Source organism: Gadus chalcogrammus, chromosome 8 (assembly GCF_026213295.1).
Source record: "Gadus chalcogrammus isolate NIFS_2021 chromosome 8, NIFS_Gcha_1.0, whole genome shotgun sequence".
Classification (NCBI taxonomy): Eukaryota; Metazoa; Chordata; class Actinopteri; order Gadiformes; family Gadidae; genus Gadus; species Gadus chalcogrammus.
Genome location: NC_079419.1, coordinates 19,560,326 through 19,582,259, shown reverse-complemented (window position 1 = coordinate 19,582,259; position 21,934 = coordinate 19,560,326). Strand labels below are relative to the sequence as shown.

At 44.6% G+C, this 21,934-nt stretch overlaps 3 protein-coding genes across 4 annotated transcripts; 1 reads left to right on the top strand and 2 right to left on the bottom strand.

The window, feature by feature from the left end:
* Window positions 1-699: 699 nt before the first annotated feature.
* Window positions 700-6,484, bottom strand: nsun4 (NOP2/Sun RNA methyltransferase 4). 2 transcript variants are annotated; one of them, XM_056596778.1, is made up of 8 exons: window positions 6,343-6,484; window positions 5,743-5,965; window positions 5,314-5,488; window positions 4,917-5,071; window positions 4,434-4,594; window positions 3,484-3,608; window positions 3,043-3,172; window positions 700-2,495 (listed from the first exon to the last, which is right to left on the bottom strand). In XM_056596778.1, the coding sequence occupies exons 1-8, from the start codon at window positions 6,439-6,441 to the stop codon at window positions 2,352-2,354; spliced, it is 1,212 nt and encodes a 403-aa protein (XP_056452753.1). In that variant the 5' UTR covers window positions 6,442-6,484; the 3' UTR covers window positions 700-2,351. The 2 variants fall into 2 exon arrangements, with proteins under 2 accessions (XP_056452753.1, XP_056452754.1); XM_056596779.1 differs by having other exon boundaries at window positions 708-2,495; window positions 5,743-5,948; window positions 6,343-6,430.
* A 3-nt stretch (window positions 6,485-6,487) lies between these two features.
* On the top strand, window positions 6,488-8,721 carry LOC130387604 (cytochrome b-c1 complex subunit 6, mitochondrial-like). Its single transcript, XM_056596780.1, has 4 exons — window positions 6,488-6,652; window positions 7,112-7,162; window positions 7,298-7,459; window positions 7,884-8,721. Exons 1-4 carry the CDS (start codon window positions 6,605-6,607, stop codon window positions 7,914-7,916), a joined length of 294 nt encoding a protein of 97 aa, XP_056452755.1. The 5' UTR covers window positions 6,488-6,604; the 3' UTR covers window positions 7,917-8,721.
* On the bottom strand, window positions 8,019-20,284 carry pif1 (PIF1 5'-to-3' DNA helicase homolog (S. cerevisiae)). Its single transcript, XM_056596777.1, has 13 exons — window positions 20,190-20,284; window positions 19,374-19,943; window positions 19,159-19,285; window positions 18,684-18,809; window positions 18,027-18,180; window positions 15,481-15,595; window positions 14,726-14,832; window positions 14,280-14,419; window positions 13,281-13,387; window positions 12,228-12,315; window positions 11,367-11,512; window positions 9,259-9,450; window positions 8,019-8,977 (listed from the first exon to the last, which is right to left on the bottom strand). The coding sequence occupies exons 2-13, from the start codon at window positions 19,920-19,922 to the stop codon at window positions 8,924-8,926; spliced, it is 1,905 nt and encodes a 634-aa protein (XP_056452752.1). The 5' UTR covers window positions 19,923-19,943; window positions 20,190-20,284; the 3' UTR covers window positions 8,019-8,923.
* Between the last annotated feature and the right edge of the window lie 1,650 nt (window positions 20,285-21,934).

Below are 21,934 nucleotides of genomic sequence, written 5' to 3'. Positions count from 1 at the left end.
CTGGATGAGTTGATAATCAGAAGAATTAGCGGCTTTCCAGCAGTTTGTAAATTTCGGTCCTTCACTAATATGATTGCCTGTGTGTACACGTGCTTACGGGCTTCACCCACGGTCCGGGTTCCCATGAGCAGCTTGGAGGATGCCTGAAAAGATAACGGCTCCTCAGAGACCCCGCCCTGTAACCACAGAAGGACAAGTGCTTTGTTGGAAAAAAATCCTGTTTAATACAAAAAGTTTACTTCATGCCTCGCTGTATAACAGCGTGGCAGGTTGTCTGTGGACCCAGTGACCAGGGAGGCATCCCAGTGCTGTGGCCCAGTGTTCCCAGCATAGGACCGGGACAAAGACCCCCCAGGGGTGGGATCCTCCCTTGCACGGCCGACCAGAGGTGTGCCGTGTGATCCCCTGCAGCCCCCCCCCCCCCCCCACTAGCGGGGCATCTTCTCCACCCCCACCCCCCCTCTGATGCCTTCATCCTCACAGCCCGCACAACCAACACTTAAACGCCCACGATATCCCCTCAACTGTATTCCATCTTAAAGCAATTTGAACTGTAGAATAGCGTAGTGTGTAATTAGGTTCAATGATCACTCGATATGTATAACACAACAACAATTAGAGTGGAAATATAATATGCATATTTATGTTTTAGCATCTAGAGAAAAACAAGTAAAAAAAAAATTACAAGTCCCAATGATTCAGTAAACAGAAAACGCTTTATTGACAAAGTACATTGGGCCGCACAAGATAGTTATTTGGTGTTAAACCCATCATCTTTTAATACACAGCATATATCTCCCAGACACCGAGAGATACAAACACACAGCGCATCATTGGCTAATTCAATAATAAAGCAGCCAGCCAGACACAGTGTTTGGAGAGGCTGCGTGGAGAATAACTCAGCCCTAATAGTGCACCATCTCCCGACTGCTAAAACATGTAAATTTATGGGCGCGCCCATAGGAAACACATATTTACAAAAGGTTTAGGTAATCACAAGATGCGTGCATAGGCATTCGGGACCCGCGAGACGGAGGCACTCAATACACAGAGAGAATATAGAGTTTTTATGAGTCATTAATTCCCTCCGCAGTCGCCGTTACATCCCCCTTTTAGGGCGGTAATACAGTAATCACTCACAATCGCACAGAAAATCATCTGCAGTCATCTGTGGAATAAAAAGGACGGAGTGTGTGGGGGTTCAACACCAAGCGCGACCGCCCCCCCCATTTTAGCTCCTCTCCTCCCCGGCTCTTTAATGTTCATCTGGGAGCCAGCCAGCCAGGGGCCCCAGCGCTCCCGGGGCCCCAGCTCTGGCTCTGCAGAGCCGCTTAATGACAGTGGGACACCGATGACACTTGGGTGGGGCCCCCCCGACTCGTTAGGCAGGCACACACACACACACACACACACACACACACACACACACACACACACACACACACACACACACACACACACACACACACACACACACACACACACACACACACACACACACCTCTTTCACGCTACATTGCCTGGCCAGCCCAACGTAAAGGGGGGTCATCGATGAGGGGAAGTGAACACAAGAGGTACCACTGCTCTCTCTCTCACTCCCGTCTCTCTCTCTGCTCCCATTTCTGTTATGAAGAGCAGAATTCGTTTCACCTTTAAGCGACGGTGATAAGATATTCCACGATGATAATGAAAAGGTCTAGAAGCTTCAACAACGGGAAGGCAGAGCAAGTGCTATTACCAGTATCATTACCTCCGTTTTCATTACACGCCGTGTTGCAGCGTAGAGCATATTGTGGGGGAAAGTTATCAAACCTGGTGAATAACATGTAGATATTTTTTAAAAAGGGGCATGAGGTTGAATGACAAAAAGTTGTCAGCATATCGAGGTTTTCTTCTACACCAATCAACTGCCGAAAGCGATAGTACTTTCACCTGTGTGCCATTGGCGACCTCTAGTGGACACAGAGGATCCTTCATTTTTATTCTTAAATTCAAAGCAGGAAGTAAACGTGCCTCATGTACTGCTTTAATAGGGGATAATACTGGATATTTGGTTACATAGTTGTTTTTGCTGACCTACAGGTCTCCATTATTACAATATTGATCAGGATGGTCCTAAATGGGATTTGGATGTTGTGTTGATTGAGATGTCAACCCATTCCAGTATTTCATCTAAATGTGGCCTTTGCATTAAACAATGTCAGACCAACAGACCGTCTGCAACATAACAACAAGAGCCTTTGAGGTGGGGGGAGTTAGGCCTTCCCTTGGGCCATAGCAACGGTCAAAGAGCCAATGGGCGTGGTCCTCACGCACGTGTCGTTGAAGGTTCACTGTTCCCCTCGTGGGCCTCAGCACAGCCTCCTCAGCCTGCAAATGTAGAGGGGTCCGAAGTTTGCGGTGAGGTGGGGGACGACCATCTCCCCCAGCAGGAGGTCCGGGGCGAAATGGAAGGTTCCCCCGAGCCTGCGCACCAGCGGCTGCAGAGAGACCACCTGGAAGAACAACAATAACACTTAGAGTATAGAGCTTATAATGGATAGGCACTGCATGCATGGTCGGATTTATCATTTCACCACTATTGCAATGGGATGCTTGTAAAGTATGAGCAAATATTTTGGGGTTTTCAAGTTAGTTGATGTAGTTCCGTACCAAAGTACCCTTTAAACACAGCAGATTAGACCATTGGCAGTTCCTCCTTTTTTGTTACCTCGCAGTAATCAATAAATAAAGAAATTGTGAACAAATTGTCAGTGTGTGTGTGTGTGTCTCATGCTGTATGTCAGTGTGTGTGTCTCATGCTGTATGTCAGTGTGTGTGTGTGTGTGTGTGTGTGTGTGTGTGTGTGTGTGTGTGTGTGTGTGTGTGTGTGTGTGTGTGTGTGTGTGTCACATGTTGTATGTCAGTGTGTGTGTGTGTGTGTGTGTGTGTCACATGTTGTATGTCAGTGTGTGTGTGTGTGTGTGTGTGTGTGTGTGTGTGTGTGTGTGTGTGTGTGTGTGTGTGTGTGTGTGTGTGTGTGTGTGTGTGTGTCACACCCACCTGAAGGTGGATGCCCTCCTGGCGGGCCAGGTGGAGGGCCTGCTGGACGACGTACTGGTTCTGGAGCTGGGAGAGGGTGCAGGTGGAGTACACCACCTCCCCCCCTGGACAGGCTGCTTTGATGCCAGCCCTGGGAGAGAGAACCCCCCCAGCACAGGTTCAAGTTATTTATTACATTGTCCATGTGCATGGAAGCATTCCTGGCCTCTACCGGCTCCTTCACAAACATGCATTTTAATTCACTGTAAGGATAAAAATAATAATATGTAGCCATGATAATAATTATTTTTATATTCATAAACCGATTTGCCAGGAATATTTACTGATAATACAGCAGTCAAAATCCAAACTATTGCTATAGGCTCAGAGCAGTGCTAGTTCCCCAGACCCCCCCCCCCCCCCAGCCTGATGCGTTGCAGCGGTTTGGGTTAGTCGCCTCACAGCAGAAGGTCCGTCTGCAGCTGGGGGAGCCTCTTCCTCTCGCCCGTCCTGATCTTGCTGAAGATGTTGTTGTCCTCCTCTGTGGCTGAATGTCTGTCCGTGGTACAAGGCACGTCCACCAGTACCTTGAGGACGAGGCAGAGGATAGGCAACAACAACACAGACAATACTTCACTAACCGCCAGGAAACAAATCATGGTGTCAAAGCTGAGCTTGAGTTAGATAACCATTAGAGCATAATGTATACTGTATGTATTAGTGCTGTCAGTTAAACGTGTTATTAACGGCATTAACGCAAACCGATTTTAACTGCGTTAATTTTTTTAACGCGCGATTAACGCAATTTATTATGTTTGCTTTGGCTCAAAACAAAGAAGCAGTAGCCTGACTGCTATGTTCAAGGCAGTATGTTTGCATGTTCATCGCTTGATTGCACTATACGCTTTTTTTTTGTATCGTCCTGTTTTGATCAGTATATGCCAATGTTGTTATCAATAAAAAAACATTTGCACAAGGCAAGCCGATGCACTTCTCCATGTTGATAAGAGCATTAAAATGAGAACAATTAATGGGACAAAGAAATCAAGGGATAGAAAAAAGATTTGCGATTAATCGCGATTACTTGTGAGTTAACCATGACATTACTGCGATTATCGCAATTAAATATTTATCGCTTGACAGCACTAATATGTATTTTTTTTTTTTTCACGATTTGTGAAGGTTTTATCCTTTTTATTGTAGAGTGAGATAGACAGGAAGTTCTTGGAGTTAGAGGGGAAGACATGTAGCAAAGGACCACGGACAGGAATCAAACCCTGGTCGCTGCGGTAAGGACTGGCCTCAATGGTACTCACTCTACCAGCTGAGCCACCATGGTGCTGCCGTCTAATCAACAACCATGGAGACCAATCCACTGACCCTCATTCGCTCCCCTGACCCTGATGGCTTACCCGATCGTAGGTGTTCCTTTCAAACTCGGACCACTGGGTGCCATCGAAGGATGTGACCCGCAGCCGGTCGGTGGACAGGAGGTGCTTGGGAACAAAGCTGTGCAGGACGTTCTTCAGACGGGACGTCCGGGCCACGGAGGAGTCGTTGACGCTGAGGAACCCTTTGGGAAAATAACACACACATAAACACGCACGCAAACACTCAAGCAGCCACACCCAACACACAAACAGACACAGGGGTAGGTGAAAGTATTTTAATTATTAGCCTATTTTTCTGCTTATTTTATTGATTAGCAGTGCATTCAGATGCATGTTATTGAGGAGCAGTTTAGGGGGTTCGGCCTCGCGCTCTCCGTAGACTGTGGACATTGGGGATCAAACTCAGTCCTACTTGTTAAGTACTCAACCCCCCTCAACCAGACTAGACTATCCTGCCCCAGATGAAGCCCAAATCAAGCAATGAATGAGTCCTAGAAAACGTACTTATGGCCTCCGTCTGGAGCAGGGCCAGGGTCTTCCCTCCAGGGGCGGCGCAGAGGTCCAGCACGCTGTGGCCCTCCTGGACGTCCAGCGCCAGGCAGGGCAGGACGGAGGCCGCGTCCATCAGGTAGTATCCCAGCAGCCGGGTCTGATCTGGTCTGAGCCGCACCGAAGGATTCATTGCTTAGATTCACTTCAAATTAAAAGTTCCCTTCTCACATACTTACCAGAAATATATGTATGTGAATGAAAAGGGGAAACTAACAATTAATTCCCATTAATTCAAATCGATTTTGATTATAAAAGGTAAGGGTACAGTCACGTTAACATCACAGGTGAAGCGGACAACTTAAGACTGCACTAGGATCGATTAACGAATGTTATCAGTTGAAACAGTCACCTGGCCGATTTGAATCTTGTGATGTCAGCTCTTGGGAAAACAAAACACCTGATGTTGGAGCTGAGACTGAGGGGTGAATTGTCTTGATTGCTGCCATGAGACCCCTTGAGCTCAGACCTCTCGGCTACGTCTTCGGGCCCTCCTTCTATCTCAGGTCTGATGGGTGACAAGGGAGCTGTGAAAAGACACATCCTCATTTCATATGAGAAATAGTCTTCACCGCAATCTCATAGTATTACTTCTAAAAAAGGAGGGATTTCGTAGTCTGACAAGTGCCATTAATGAGACGGCCAGTTGCCTTAGAATTAGAGCACAACTTATAATGTTGACATTCAGTTATTATTATTATTTAAAAAAGGTACATGTACAGTTTATAGAGTAATGCAATTTTAATGAAATATGAATTAAATAAAGAATGCACTGCCTTACCCTCCAGTTGTGCGGGGCTAACAAAGTCCCAGCAGCCCTGTTCCTGAAGGTCAGACGCGACGGCTTGGTGGTCGGAGAAGTTGTTGAGCAGAGCTCCGTACTTCCTCTCAGAGAGCAGGCTGCACCGCACCGAGGGCCACAGCCGGCCCAGCTGGAGGCTGTAGGTGGCGTCGAAGTACTGCAGGGCCATGTTGGTGGCGGGGTACCTGGGCAGGGAGGTGGCCTGTTGACAGGGATATTGACATTTCGGAGTGGTTCACAAAAGAGGTCCAGTTAGCAGTTATTTTAACAGTGAGTGTTTCAATGAGATTGTCCATAACATGCGATATTGTGATTATATGATGGAGGATATGTTTTGTAAAGACCTATTCCATTCCCTGAACAAAACTTGAGTTGGACAGGAGACTCGTGTCTATTCTTACACGAGGCTTACCCAATAAGGTAAAGGTAAATACACGAGTCCTGAACCTATTGTACAGTCCATAATATATGAACAGAATATGTCCTTGTGGAGTTTGCGGATGAGGATCAAACATTGCTTTAAGATAGCTGATGTCGATTTATTATATTTTTGGAAAAGACATGCCACAAAGAGCATACCCATTTCGTTTTCACTCGTGTTCGTCTCGGTGTGAGGGATCGCAAATCCCGAATTTTCCGGAGTAGAAATGCTGTGTTTATGAACGCCGGCGCCGACATTTTGAAGTCCGACCGCTATAAGAGCACGGAACCAACTGCAGCGAACAAGAACAACGTTCCTATCCGGCTAACTTTCTAGTCGTTTCCTGCGTGTGACCTAAAACGTCCTCCAAGTTATTCAATCCACTCCGGAGATCATTTCGGCCTAATAGGGACTTAAATCATGGGTTTCGAAAACAAAATGATCGCGTACGACGACCCCGACGAGGAGGTAAACTATTTAATTCATAATCGTATATAACTTAGGGAGTGTCATGAGAGGTAACCAGTAATCAAAGTCACAGAACATGCAAGCGCCATTGTTATTACCGTATGGGACTACACTGCTAATTGTATGTCTTTGTTTTTTTAAATGTTATATATATATATGCGACATTCATCAACAATGAATACTCATGGATATGTTATGTTACCAATGGTCAAACACATTCGTTTGTCAGTGCACCAGCACCGGGTTAATTATATCGGGGTCAACCAAGGTGTCGTTGCAACATCTCGCGTGGTTTCAAGTTTATATTATAAATTGTATGTACACTTGTTTTTGAATGATCCTTTTTTTATAATTCAAATTTGAAAAAACATTTTTCTACTCGTTGGGGTTCAAATATTGTAGAACGACCAGACCATGTCCTTCTAAATATATAACAGCTACTCAATCTTTTAATGACAGGAGACACCAGAAGAAGAAGAGGAGGAGGAAGAGGAGGAAGAAGACCTGGTGGTATGTGTCTGTGCACCAGCTGTTGCATTACATTATGGGGTCTTTCTGATGATGCGGCACTCCGTAACAAGGCTGTGACCACGATGACTGCTTTGAACTTGTACTCCTGTGTAGTGACCAACTGTTGCCTCACAGGACCCCCTGGATACACTACGAGAGAAGTGTGAGCAGACGGAGCACTGCGTGCACTACAAGGAGCGTCTGGAGACGTGCGAGGCCAGGGTGGGCGCCAGGTCCAACACCAATGAGGAGTGCACCGAGGAGCTGTTTGACTTCCTCCACGCCCGGGACCACTGTGTACGTTAATGGGGCCTTTCAGAGGTCGGGGTGTCGTACTCACAACTACAGGTGTTGCAAAGAATCACAACTATGAGTCAGCTGCTTATGTACCACGGCACACGTAGAAGAAGCTATGCAAGATAAGTCTACGTGTGCAATGGTTCATAAAACGAGTTGACTCATGATTATGCAATGAGCAACACATGTTGGTCCAATACGGAAGAGGATTACGGCCACATGTGAATCTTTTTTGGGATTTATGACTTTAAAGTCAGAATTGCGATTAAAGTCAGAACTCAAATGTTCATATGTAGGCCTAATCCTCATCCATAGTGCCACGATGATGCCTCTACTTGCTGTGAGTCATGTGAGACTGCAATATGGGTGAATGGGGATATTGTTTCTAAATATATACTAAATACCATTCATCTCTTTATTACAGGTGGCACACAAGCTGTTCCACAGCGTCAAGTGAACCTTCTGCCTTGTCCAGTCTCCGTTGGTTATGTCCACTGATTCGGGGAAGTGGTTTAAAATGCTAGAGTTGTACAATACGTTTCAGGGAAATTGTTTAACTGTCAGTTTATTTTGAAAACACTTGACTTGATATACCAAGTCATGATAAAATAATTTTATGATCAACTTTAGTGCTGTTCCTTATTCATGACCCAAGTTCCTGAAACTTTAAAAGGGGTGGTGTTATGCCACCAGTTGTGAATGTGATTCCTTTAAAAGCAGTATGAAAATCGGTCTTCTCCTGTGTTTGACATAAGTCGAGGGTCCGTCTAGCTCAGGGGTGCCCATTACATCGATCATGATTGACGGGTAGATGGTGACAATTCAAAATCTAAACATCCCTTATCACTTGATTGAAAAATTGTATGTCAGACTCGCTACATTTATGCGATATCCAGTTAGTGAAGAGGTTGATTTACTTGCAAATTACACTTTATAGCACAAGTTGATATTGAACTTAAGTCCAGGGCTCATGGACAACTTTGGAAATTACTCAAAGTATCCAAACATGAGAATGTGCTACCTCCTTGACCGCATTGTTTTGCTCTTATGCCAGTCAGCCTTTTCCCAGATAATGTGCAAATACCATTTTTACCATGACTGGATCATTTGAAAACCTGCTTGAAACTAGCTACTATCAGGCTTTGCAAACCTTTTTGCCAGTTCTTTTGACCACAACTTAAGTCATTTTACTACAAAATCATTAAAATAACACTTTATTTCTGCAAAACATTCTCCATACAGTTATAAATAAAAATGAATATAAAAATAAATAAAATGTTGTGTTGCACTTTTGGCACTAGGGGGAGGTATAACTCCAATTACCCGTTGATAATTCAGTCGACTGTCCGGAGAGCGCTCCGATTGATTCCGTGGTTACACTCGGGACATAACATGATGCATTACGGACAGGGCCGAACTCTAAAGTAAACAGTGCACAGGCCATCACGCGAGGAAGTCAAGGGACTACCGCAAGTGGTTATCCTTTTTCTTTCTGCCGACAAATTCATCCATGGAGGCCTATAGAGATACAAAAAGGGAAAGGGAATAATCTGTACTTTTAGCATTGATTTGAAACAGAAAAAGTCAAGGGACATTCAATTGATTATTTCTTCAAAAATAATATGTAATTATTACAATTTCAAGATAATACCCAACATTATAACCTAAAGGCAAGACTTTTATCCCCAAACTACATACACAAAATGAGTTGTGAAATGTAAACAAGAAAGGTATCCAGCTGGTTTGGGGTGATCAATGATGAGGTTTGTAAGCCGAGCCGTTTAAGACTCCACACCCACCTGCATCAGCAGCCTCTCCTTCCTCAGCTGCTTGTAGAAGAGGAGGACGTCAGGGTCAGCCCGGACCACCCGGGGGTCAAAGTCCATGACCCTGAGCCCCTCCAGGGTCTTTGCTCGGGAGAGGGCCACGTACGCCTGGCCGCACTCGAACACACGAGCCAGGGAGATCTCCACGCAGTCCAGCGTCATTCCCTGGTACAACGTTCAAAAACAAGTCTTATTCTTGGGCTTCAACGTCAGTGAATGAATACTCTACTGGGGTTGCCCACGCCAAGGGTTAGCTTCGTCTAAGATCCGGTTGTAAAGTAAGAGACACTTTAACTGAAACTTAAAAACGTCAAATTGAAATGCCAATTGTTCTGCTATGTCCTATTTTGTTATGGATTATTTCTATAAATCATGTTCCATAGTCACAGACCCCCTAGTTGTCTATAGCAACCATTTCACTGTGTGTCACTCTTAAGGGGAACTGAGATGGCCTCGGTGGACCGATGCAGTAATACCACATCAACTTTCCTGAGAGGACTGAGAAGAGCAGTGGTCTCCCTTTCTGTCGCTGGGCCATCAAGGACGTGTCCCTGCTCTTAACCCAGCAGTGTGCCCACTGTTCAGGCTCACCGCAGCGCTTCAAACCCTGTACACTTGTCGTGTTGCCTCTCTAGAGACTACTTTTACCCTTTATTCAAATTTTTTTAATTACAATTTTAGTAAATCTTTTATTAGGAGTTGCGCTGTCAATACATTAGTTTGAAGAATTTTCACAACAATTTCCAATTGGTCTAAAGTCAAAAGGAACTCACCCACCCCTCCCCAAACGGAGTGTACACTAACAACGCATGTCGTTTTTCCACTTTACTACGTCAAGGTTCCGGCGCTTCCCGCCTGAGGGCGTTCTTCTAATGATACGCTGAGTCGATGACGCAACAACACTAACTTTGATTGCCAATTAAGTTTTATAGTATTGCTTAGCATAAAGTGATCCGACACACAATGATATCTGCGATGAGGAATTAAGTTTGATGTTCAATATTCACCCTTTTTCTTCTTTATCTCAAAAGCTCAGAGCAGATTTATTTAAATCAGCTCTGTTTACACATTGATAACATTTCAAAAATATGCCTCACGATGTCCTTGATTTTAGGAAAGAAACGCGTTGAATATCGATTTCAGCAATCATATAGTGTGAAATATTGTCCACCTTCGTCTTTAAGCCTTTACTAATGTGAATGGAATGTCGGATTTCAACAAGCCATTTGTCTTGTAAGAGAATATCGTGTGTACAGTGCCAATGGAAAAACACCATTATTCCACCTGCATCTTGATTGAAGACATGCATCAAACCAAGGTGACATTTGGGCAATAGCCCATGAACTCAATTACACAGATTCCCATCACGTTCCAGAAAGTGACCTTAGGTCAATTCTGAACGTGCCGGTAGGAAAGATATATTGTTCTAGAGGGTGGTGATTTCCGGTACAACACCACCTGAGGCAGAAGAGAGTTTGTGCGTGATGTCTGGCTAGTGGCAGTAAAAGTGAAGTTGTTGGCCTGTAAGGTACCAGTAGAAGCTTCCAAAATGATATACATTCTTTTTTTATTACCACTCCCTATGGAGATATAAAGCCCTCATTCTAAAACATAAAAAAAATAAGGTAAAAGAAACTAAAACGCCATTCTTATTGTCATGGGATTTTACTACGATTAAAACCATCATGAATGGGATATTACATTTCTGCTAATTGCGATCCGCTAGATGCCATAATATTTCTACACACTGCATGTCAATGTGCATCGTTAATCAGACCCCGAGGAGAGCAATTCATCTCATGACTCACGCAAGTGATCTTCCCATTCAATAATGAGTCATGGAAATGGCCAGGGCAGAGTGTGCTTCTATTGGTGATGCACAATCAGGTTCCAAAGATTAATTATGAAAATGTCTGCGGTTTCCCCAGGAGTGCCTCCCACTCATGAGTAGCCTATACATTTATAAGACACACACACACACACACACACCTAAACTAAATGTGTGTGGTCGAAGCCCATGCAGACGGAGGGATTCCCCCCCCTAGTGTGCCATCGGGGAGATCCACGGGGAACCCGCTCACCTGACTCTTGTGGATGGAGATGGCCCAGGCCAGTTTGAGTGGCAGCTGCTGGCGGCTAACGTAGAGCCCGCCCCCAACCTTGAACATCCAGCGCTCGCGTTTCAGCACCTCCGTGGCGCCACACAGGAAACGCACGCGGGGCAGACCTGCGTCCGGTTGGTGGAGAGTTAGTGTGGCATCGAGCGTTCATTTGATCCACGACATGTCTGTACGTCTGATAGGACTCACATCTGAAAGGACTCGCGTCTGTACGTCTGATAGGACTCGCGTCTGTACGTCTGATAGGACTCGTGTCTGATAGGACTCGCGTCTGTACGTCTGATAGGACTCGCGTCTGATAGGACTCGCGTCTGTACGTCTGATAGGACTCGCGTCTGTACGTCTGATAGGACTCGCGTCTGTACGTCTGATAGGACTCGCGTCTGTACGTCTGATAGGACTCGCGTCTGTACGTCTGATAGGACTCGCGTCTGTACGTCTGATAGGACTCATCACTCGCGTCTGTACGTCCGATGGGACTCGTGTCTGGTACCAACTGAGGCCCCTCGTTTAAAAACATGGTTGTTTGGGGTCCCTCATTTCTATAAATTAAGATCAATTTAATTAATCTTTAAGTAATGATTTGACCCCAAATATAATTTAACCAAGTGACCGTTAACCAGACCATGTCAACATGAAGGAGCAGCGTGCCGTGGACGATGGGGATCGAACCCAGTACCCGTCCGAGAGTCCCACACCGTACGCACAACGCTATCCTGAACTCACATCTATACCACGTCATTTCCATTCTATTATATGCTGTACATGGTGCGGACAGTCGTGCACAGATAATCCTATAAATAAACACAAATAGATACTGACCTTGTTTGCCGGGTTCAAAGCCCAGCACCACTCCCCTCGCTCCGTTCACCAGACCGCGCTCCACCTCCAGGTTCCTGGTGAGCATGACCTTCGAATGCAAACACAACGTACACGCTTTAAACCTCTTCCTCCACATGCCACTGGACAGTATTCACAGGGGAAGGCTATTCGTTGATAGAAATCCAGAGATTTGTGAGGTGTAAGTGGTTCCATTTATGGTTTGTGAAATGGACTTGACAGTATGATAACTTATGACTGTACCATTAAACCGACAAACCAAAAAAGTTAAAGCAATTACAAACTCTTGCTTGCTCAAAAAAAAAAAAAAGAACTTGGTGGTTGCACAACGAGGTTCAGATGCGAGACAACCACACAGGATGTTCAGCGATAAGCCATCATTATAGAAATATCAAAATGGCTCCTCATAAATTTACATACGATTTCTAAATCCCAATTTTCCCAAAGTGCTCGAACCCCACCCCCATACTGGCTGAAAGTGTTCTCTCTCTCTCTCTCTCTCTCTGCAGGTGGACGTGTTCACCACACCTTCTCTAAACGCACCAAATTGGTTTGATAACCGAATGTCATTTCTCACCATGACAACCGGTTTACCTCTGTCCATTTTTTTCTCCCCCTCCGTGATAATACGTCATTTGGAAGACTAAACTGGAGAGAGGGTAGCATCCACCAAATGGAGAATTACAATTTCCCCTCGGATAGGATGGCACGCACTTAATATTGTCCGTCCAGAATACACTGCCTAGGTCACATCTGGCCATTTGAGGGGGAATCTAAGATATTTCCAACTCCAAAATGGTGTGGCATGAACAGAATATCAAGATCACAACCATTCGTTGGGTCTAACCGCGATTCCATCAAGAACAAAGGGTGGAAAGTCATTGTGTTTTATTAGCAGAATCATTTGGTGACCCAAAAGGATGATGTATGATCATGCTATTCACTGTATTTCAGGGTCACAAGTAGGGCTAGGATAAGACCTAGTTAAAGAACAGATCTTCATGTCAGAGTCGCGTGGCGACCCCTCGGGCCTACCTGGGCGCCCACTTTGAGCTGCAGCGCTCTACTGACGGGGCTCTGGGCGTCGATGGTCTTCACCTGGGAGGGGTCGCTGTCCAGCGCCTCAAACACGTGCTCTGACCCTGAGGGACGGGGAGAGGACAACAATAGATTGGTGCTGTACTACTTTAGTCAACATGCAATAACATAATAAATGAAAGATCATAATGACAGTCTAGCCAAGAAAAATGTCTTCAACTCAAAACGAGAAAAAACAAAAGGTCACAAAATACACCTGGAACACGCACACCACAGGTGTGCGTGTTCCAGTTGTATTTTGCAACCTTTGTTTTCCAGTGGTCGACTCATAATGGTAATTTTCTGGGTTAGCATAATTGTAGGCGTCGATGCTTTTCTTTCCCCCTCCATTTATTTTGCATCGTATTCGTTCTTATGGTACTTAAAGTGGCATCTCGATGTTCTCAGATTACATGACCAACTGTTGGAAGCCCTTGCAGTATAATGAATGTCCCAAACTGGGTGTTGGTGGCTCCATTACCGCCATGCATACCCTCTCGTCAATCGTTTTTTTAAAAACACCATAGGTCCCGTAAAAGGAGGATGAAACAAAATCTACAAGATTACCGTATGAAATGGCCCCAATTATTTAAAACACCGCAAACATCACTGTAATAATTTGCCCCCCAAAAGGAGAAAACAAAGAAAAGTACTGTCACAGTCATGGTACACCCGTCAGACAGGTGAATAAAACAAAAACAAAAGGTGACAGACAGAGGCAGAAGAGCACAGCTCGTACAATTAAAATCCTAAGAAACAAAATAGGTGTCTCAGTTGTGCCATTGTTTGGAGCTGCCTCGTCAAGGCTCCCCAATACGACCCACCCAATAAAAGAAAGGCCAATTGTCACCTCAATGTCTCTCATCTTAGTGTCTCTCTAACTAAGGTATATTCCACTCATAATACGGCTGAAGTTGCAGCCAACTAAAAGTCTAAAGAAATAAAAAGACGTGAAACCTGGTAACTGCTTGAGTTTGTTCTCGTTTGTGAGCTCCACGTCATCCTTGTGCGTACACAGTCTGGTTGCCAGGATACCGTCCCTCTCTATTTTGTGATAGGCACTCTCCATCAGCTTTGCGGTAATTTCTTCAGTGACCCTGAAAACCATCGATATAATAAATATACAAATTATTGAATTATTACAAAAACATATTTCCCATCCTCTGTTATACCTTTATTACTGTCGCTCTTTTTTCGTACAATTGTTATTTGGGAGCTTATTTTTACTCATGCCTTCAACTACATACATGACCACTGTGTCATAAGTATCCCACTGTACAGAATGACCAGTCCCACATTCGATAATAAAAATACATAAACCGACTAGGGACCACGTTGGCGTGTGTGTGACCATGTAGACTTGAAGCTGAACACGATCCACCCCTCCAGCGGTGTGACAGTACCTGCCCACGCGCACCGCCTGCAGGAGGGAGATGAATGACTGGTCCGTCTGTCGCCGCACCTCCGTCAGCTCCATGTTCACCTGGATCACCTTCCTCCAGCTGCGGGCCTGCAGCCGGTCAGAGGGGGGGGGAGGTCAGGCTGAGCTCTCTCGGGAGACAGAGTCCCCAGCAACCGATCAATTGTACAGAGGACGGCAAACAGAAGACATCTGCAACTCTATCGATTTACCATCTAGCGTTTGGATGGTAAACGTTTAGCAGATGCTTAATCTAAAGCGGTTTATGGTAAATATAGACAGGTCTACTCTCTACACAAGGATGCACCAACAACATCCCAACAACTGATCTATTTAGCTTCAAAAAGGCAACAAATATTTATACGGTATATACATTTTCTATTAACTCAATTAGTTGATTGAATATCGTTAATTAGCAGCTAGGGGATGAGCATCTTGCTGAAGGGGGCTGCAGAGATTGGCGATTGAAGCTACTACCTTATTGCTGGAACTTGATCAAGCCACAAAACCTTTTAGAAAAAGCTTGTGGTAGAGGAGGAAACAGCGGTTGGGGAACCTTGAGACAGGACCAAGATTGCAAAGATTTCCTAAGTGAGAATCTCGTTAAGCTAGGTGCCGGAGATACTCTATTCCCCCCCCCCCTTCCTTAGGTGACTTTGGGCTGCTTCCTGGCGCAGTTCCGCATTAGAATCCCACCAGCAGCAACCAATACTTGAGTGCCTTCCGGCATCATCTGACCTGGAAGCAGAAGGCTGCCTTCTCCTTCCCCTTGGAGACGGGAGGCAGCTGGAGGAAGTCCCCACACATGATGAGCTGGATGCCTCCGAACGGCTCCGTTGAACGCCGCACAGACCTACAACCAGAGAGGTCACGCAAGCGGTAGGTTTGAGACAGAAGGCATGCAAACTGTGGATCTGTGTCGTTAATAACTGCAGACATCCATCCACCGTTACCGCTGCAACAGGAAGAATCTGACGAATAAATACGTTGGTATGGGATTGTTCTCAGCTCCTTTTCTTAATTTGGATAAAAGTCGGCCCGAAGGAATAGGTGCACACACTTCAATACTCCAATAGCCAAATTGGTGAGGTAAGATTGAAAGAAGATAGGCCTTGCGGTATAAGTGAAACCAGATGAACTGCCGTGTGGGAGGGCCCAATTAGTCAAGTGATGTTGTAATGGAAAAAGGGATGCACGACTGTGGCGGCATCCCCTGCCGAAAGCAAGAATAAGCCTTTGAATTGGGCCTGTAGCCTTTGAACTTGTAGTCTGTTCAATGAGAACTTGGACAGTATTTCCTCGAGACAAACATTTGTTTTGCTTGATCAGTTAATGCCGTCACATATTCAGCAGCAGGACACGAAGCCAATCCTTTTATTAACGTGTATAATGCAGACAACGAGTGAATAAGGATTAGGCTGACGGCAAATCTGAATAAACCATCTAATTTAAAAAGGTTCAACGTGAGGTGCGTAAACCAGGGGTAGTTACGTGGAGATTAGGACGCATTTAGAGTAGGAAGAACATAATGTGTGTAAGTAAGGGGGAATGCAGCCATTCAATTGGGACTGCATTAGCCAAGCACTATACACAAACACATGCCCACAATCAGACAAAGACAATCCATTTCAACCAATTTGTGAAAACGACAACGCACAGCACTGGGTTGTTTTTTGGACAATCTTTCGGAAAATAAACTTTTCACTGTCAGTGGAAAAGAGGAAAAATGGAACAATGGTTACACATCTGGAGTGACCCCCATAGGGTTGATAAAGGCCGGGGATGCTTTCAGCTAGTGATTTTTTTTTTTTTTTATGCACCACACATAGTAAGAATCCTCCCCTATAGAGACCATTTGTAAAGGCTGGTTAAAACCAGCCAGAACCAGATTTAAGCCCTTCTTAAATACAAGGGGGGTTATAAGACAGACAGTCTGCTATCTTCACCAGCAAGAGCAAAATAGGGAGGTGTGTGAAATGGATCTGGGATACGTTTAGTATGATAACGAGTTGGAATGTTCGTTAGGGAGCAAAAAAGCGTGTATAGACGCATTCTTAAGTTGGCTGTTTTTAGCCACGATTTGCTGTTTTTAGCCCCTATTTTTAGACTCGTTTAGTAGATTGGCGAACACAGAGCTTGTGTGTTGCTGACTGACGAACACACAGATTTTGACATGACATCAAACTACCTATTGAGTCTTAAAAACAAGATGGCGTTGACGGGTGATCTACTGATGGTATTTTGTGTATAAAATGTCCTTTTTAATAAACAATCAGTACACTTACAAAGTTATCAATGCCTCGTTTTATATGTTAAGACCCTTATTATACTACCAAAAAAGAGTTGGGCTATCCCTTTTAAGGGGCTTTCAAATAGCGATTTTTTTGACCATAACACATGCCCCCATCGTTGCAAGTTTATAGCGTTTTGATAGAATCGGCTAAAAACAGCCAACTGAAGGATGCGTCTATATACGTTTTTTGTGCTCCAAAACGAACGTTCCGACCCGTTATAATAATAATAATAATAATAATAATAAATGAAATTTATATAGCGCTTAATATGGTACTCTAAGACGCTTGTTATCATACCAAACATATCCCAAATCCATTTAACACCGGATTTGTCCTTTAATGTCAGGGCCCGTGGTTCGGCTTTCCTCTGCATTAACCGGTGAGAGGAAGATCAAATTCAACCCATGGAAAATCAATACAGGCAGAAACTAAGAGCATCAGAAAGGCTCAAGAGATCCAGAATTTTTAAGCTTATTTAAAGTTTCTTTTTTTCTAACTCCTATTCTCCCTTTCAAGGACAAACAGCTGTTCTTTGCCACCTTTTTACTACTCGATGCCGACGTGAATATTCAGTGTATGATAAAGGATAGTTCCTGAGATGCACGCAATCAAAATCTGAGAATAACATAAATAACTATTCAGGTGCTAGACAAAGAGTTAGCGTGGTCGTTGACAAGCTTCCACAAAAGACTCAGGATCACCTTGAATCATTTTTTTTTTAAATAAAGTACTAAGTTGTGTAGCATCATATCCTAGCTATCTTTGTAGTATATGGGGAATGGGTTAAACTAGTGATTTGCACTTGGTTCTATGAACCTCCTTACTGTTCCGACTGTTATATATTTTTGAGCTGCGTCTGAGAAATGTACTTATTGTCAGTAGCTTGGTAAGAAAAACGTCTGCCAAATGCCCTCAATGTGAATGACAAAGTTTCTTCAAAGAAACCGTGGACAGTCCAGAGTAGCTTTAGATGAACTCCGGTGTACGTACCTGGCGATGGCCTCCAGCTTGTCAAACAGCGGGGCGTCCACCATGGAGACCTCGTCGATGACCAGGTGGCGGCACAGGGTCCAGTGCGGCAGCACACCGGGCCGCTGGGCCAGCTCGATGCACTGCTCCAGGGGGGCGGCGCCCGAGCCGATCCCTGAAACACACACACACACCGTCTCCATCTCAGGACACACACACACAGTCTCTAACTGACGCAGTCTCTAACTGACACGCACACACACAGTCTCTAACTGACACGCACACACACAGTCTCTAACTGACGCACACACACACACAGTCTCTAACTGACGCACACACACAGTCTCTAACTGACGCACACACACACACAGTCTCTAACTGACACACACACACAGTCTCTAACTGACACACACACAGTCTCTAACTGACACACACAGACAGTCTCTAACTGACACAGTCTCTAACTGACCCACACACACACAGTCTCTAACTGACACACACACATTCTCTAACTGACACACACACAGTCTCTAACTGACACACACAGTCTCTAACTGACACACACACAGTCTCTAACTGACACACACACAGTCTCTAACTGACACACACACACAGTCTCTCACACACACACACACACACACACACACACACACGTTTGTCCAGTCAGGTGAAACTCACCGGCAAAGCTGTGCAGTGTTGTCCCTCCGATGTGGCAGGCAGCCACCCCCGTGCTGGCTGTGGCGTAGGTGCTCTTTGGAGGCAGAGAGCCCACGATTCTCTTCAGGAGAAAAGACTTTCCTGTACCTAAAGAGTAAAGCAACATTCAGATGTTTTGATTGGAGGCGGGTGTGTGGAAGTATAATCTGTAGTTATCTACTCATAATTTTGAGACCGTTCCAAAGACCATGAGAACTACGCAATGGCGTTTGGAAATGTTCACAACTTCATGATCACGGTAAAAGCAATCTTTAAACACTGCGCAACAAACAAAACATTGGGCGAGTGTGCCGTACTCGGCGGTGATGATGAGCTGCTGTCAGATGAATGGTTTTGTTGGTAACCATGTCCCAAGGTTGTGGCTGTGCTGTTTGTTGTAGCAGTGTGCAAACAGCTTCATACGGGCAGCACATACAACACACATGTACATCAATACCTGCACTTCCGGTGAAGAATACATTCTTTCCAGAGAGCACAGCGGTGAGGACAGCGGCCTGTTCTTTGTTCAGCTTACGAGCTGCCGGGAGAGAAAGCACCGGCCTCTTGCTGGGGTTTGCCTTACTCTGAAAACAAAATGTAATTGTGTAAAGCAGATCGTGCAAAATTTCTAACGAAATATAATAATACTATTGTTGAGTTTATTCAACTCACTGGGCTGAAATCACAGTCACTTCTTGGTCTTTTGACCTGTTGTCCTGGAACAGTCCTCATCGTGTTATTAGTCCGGTCTGCTAGGCCTTTGGAAGCAGCCTTGCTCCTCAGTTCGTTGGCCTTCTGCACATCCCTCTGCTGTAAAGGGCTGATCGTTTCAAAACTGCGGGGCAGAGCCGCCTTCAGTTTATCCCGGTAGGTCAGGGGTTTGAGGGTCTGCCATGCTTGATGTTTGATACTGAGGGTCTTGAGGAAGACGTTCAGTTGGTCGGGGGGACAGTTGGAGATGAGCAACTGGATGTTTTCGGGTAGCAGTTGAACAGTGCATTTCCCCTCCTTGACAAACTTGGTGAACAGCTTGAATTCCTTCAGCACGTAGCTTTGAGGCACTTTACCATCCTCTATTCGAATGATTATTTCCTGGAACTCGTTACGACCCAGGAGAACAGTGGCTTTCCTGATGACCTGGCGCTTGATGGCCTGACCCGCGGCGTTCAGCCTCTCCACCGCCGCGCAGCACTGCAGCTGATCCCCGGCGCCTCCGTCCATCTCGTCGGTGTGCTGGCCCTCCTAAAGCAACACGTTTCAGAAGGAACTAGCTTTAGTCACACCACTGCTTTATCACTTAGCGATGGCACAATGCAAGAGCAGAGTGACTGAACTGCAGTAACACAGCTGCGCTAGGATTTGTGCAGTCCGCAATAGGGCAAATAATGCGACGACTTCTCTGTACCAACTAATACAATATTTACCATGATTATTTACATCCGCAAAAGACTGGAACGATTCGAGGGTTTTTAAATTATAAAGTTATACCTTAATTAACGTCCTTGTTGCAGTCTTCTTTCGTGATATCCCTTTGTAACTTCTGAAGGGTTTTCAAATTGAGGCTGCACGCAGAATGGACCAATAGCGAGTGGAGCGCGATTTAACCTTTAAACCAATGAGAGACGAGCCGTCCCGCCCATGCATTGAAGGTGACCTATCACGGAGAATGTATTGGCCTACGTCATAGTGCCTTTAAACCACATGGCCCTTTTAGAATCGCCAATGTTTGTTTGAGCAAAGCAAAAAAACGCCAAACATCGATTTTATATTAATTTCATATCGTTGGTCACACTCTTTAACTTTGAAACATAATTTATCTAAATATAAATGTAACTATGCTTCTCACGGATGTTTATATTGGATTATGTGCATCAGTATTTAAAATTGTTAAATGTAAAGTGGTAAAATGTGGAATATAACAAACCAGATTAGATTCATGATTAGGATTCATTCATTTATTTCACACATGCTTGCATGATGACGCATACGAACTGTAATTGAAATAAAAATGTTGCATTGAAAAAAATGTCGGTGTTAAAAAATGTAGGCCTATTCCAATATTTAAACTCTGCCTTATCAGATCGGTAATATGCTATTAAATATTAATATATTTCAGACTATACACTTGACCCATTGATATTTAACTAAAGCTGGTTGCTTTATGGAAATCTACATTGCAGGGCCAGGCTGTTTACCTCGTGCAGTGATGGATGGAAAAAAAGAAAACAGAACAGATAATTCAGAACATTTTCCCAATGGGTCTTTCCTTGGCCTTTTACTTAAAAGTTTCCATCCATTAGCAAATACATCTTGCGTCAGGGCCCTGTAATTGTAGCGGGATCCGATTAGCCGCGTGTGTATCATGACGTTTAGCTGTTGAGTTCCCGCAGGCATGAGGTCACGTCCATAAGGGTGTGTGTTGAAGGTGGCCGCGGCTGTGCTGATGGCCGTGTTGTATGTAAACACCACCCTCTGATGCTCATGTTGACTCTCGGTTATTGCCTTCGGGCGATGCATGGCGGACGTGCCGTTTTGGAAGCATGTGAGCACTTGTTGTTAAACATACTTTACTGTACTCCAGCCGGTTAGCTACTCATATTTTGTGTCTCCTCCCTATACTAGAGACAATATGTTACACACTACTAGACTATTTGTTGGGCTGAGGGGCAATTTCATACAAGCAATACAGTTGCAGTTAGTCTGTGAATCTTTCATTTTGGGGACAATAATTGGACACTATTTGGGAAAACAGAATTGACCATCAACACTATATCTTAACCAGTAGCCTAAATAGAACGTGTTGTGATACAAATTATCAGGTCAAGATTAGGCACGTTCACTTTTGATATGTATATCTCTATCAATCTGCTTGGATTTGGCACCAGCCGGCTTACTCTATCCTGAAGTCTGTGTTTTTGTTCCACCCCCATACAGCCTAAGCTCCTCTCCGGTCCTTTCTCTGAATATTTCCAGACCGTTATATATTGCCACAGCTGGCGGCATACATTTTAATGCACAAATGCAAAAGAAGTTCCACCTGCAAATCAAGATTCAAATGCCCAATCTGACCTTTATTTTATCGGTTCAGTTATGCAAAGAGTTCATATAGCATTCAAAATATATTGCGTAGGGTCTGAATCCTTCAATCTTTTGCTAAATTTATATTTCTCATGCTATTCTATTTCATTATATTTCTTTGCACACATATCTCCTGGTTATCTTACTGTGTTTCT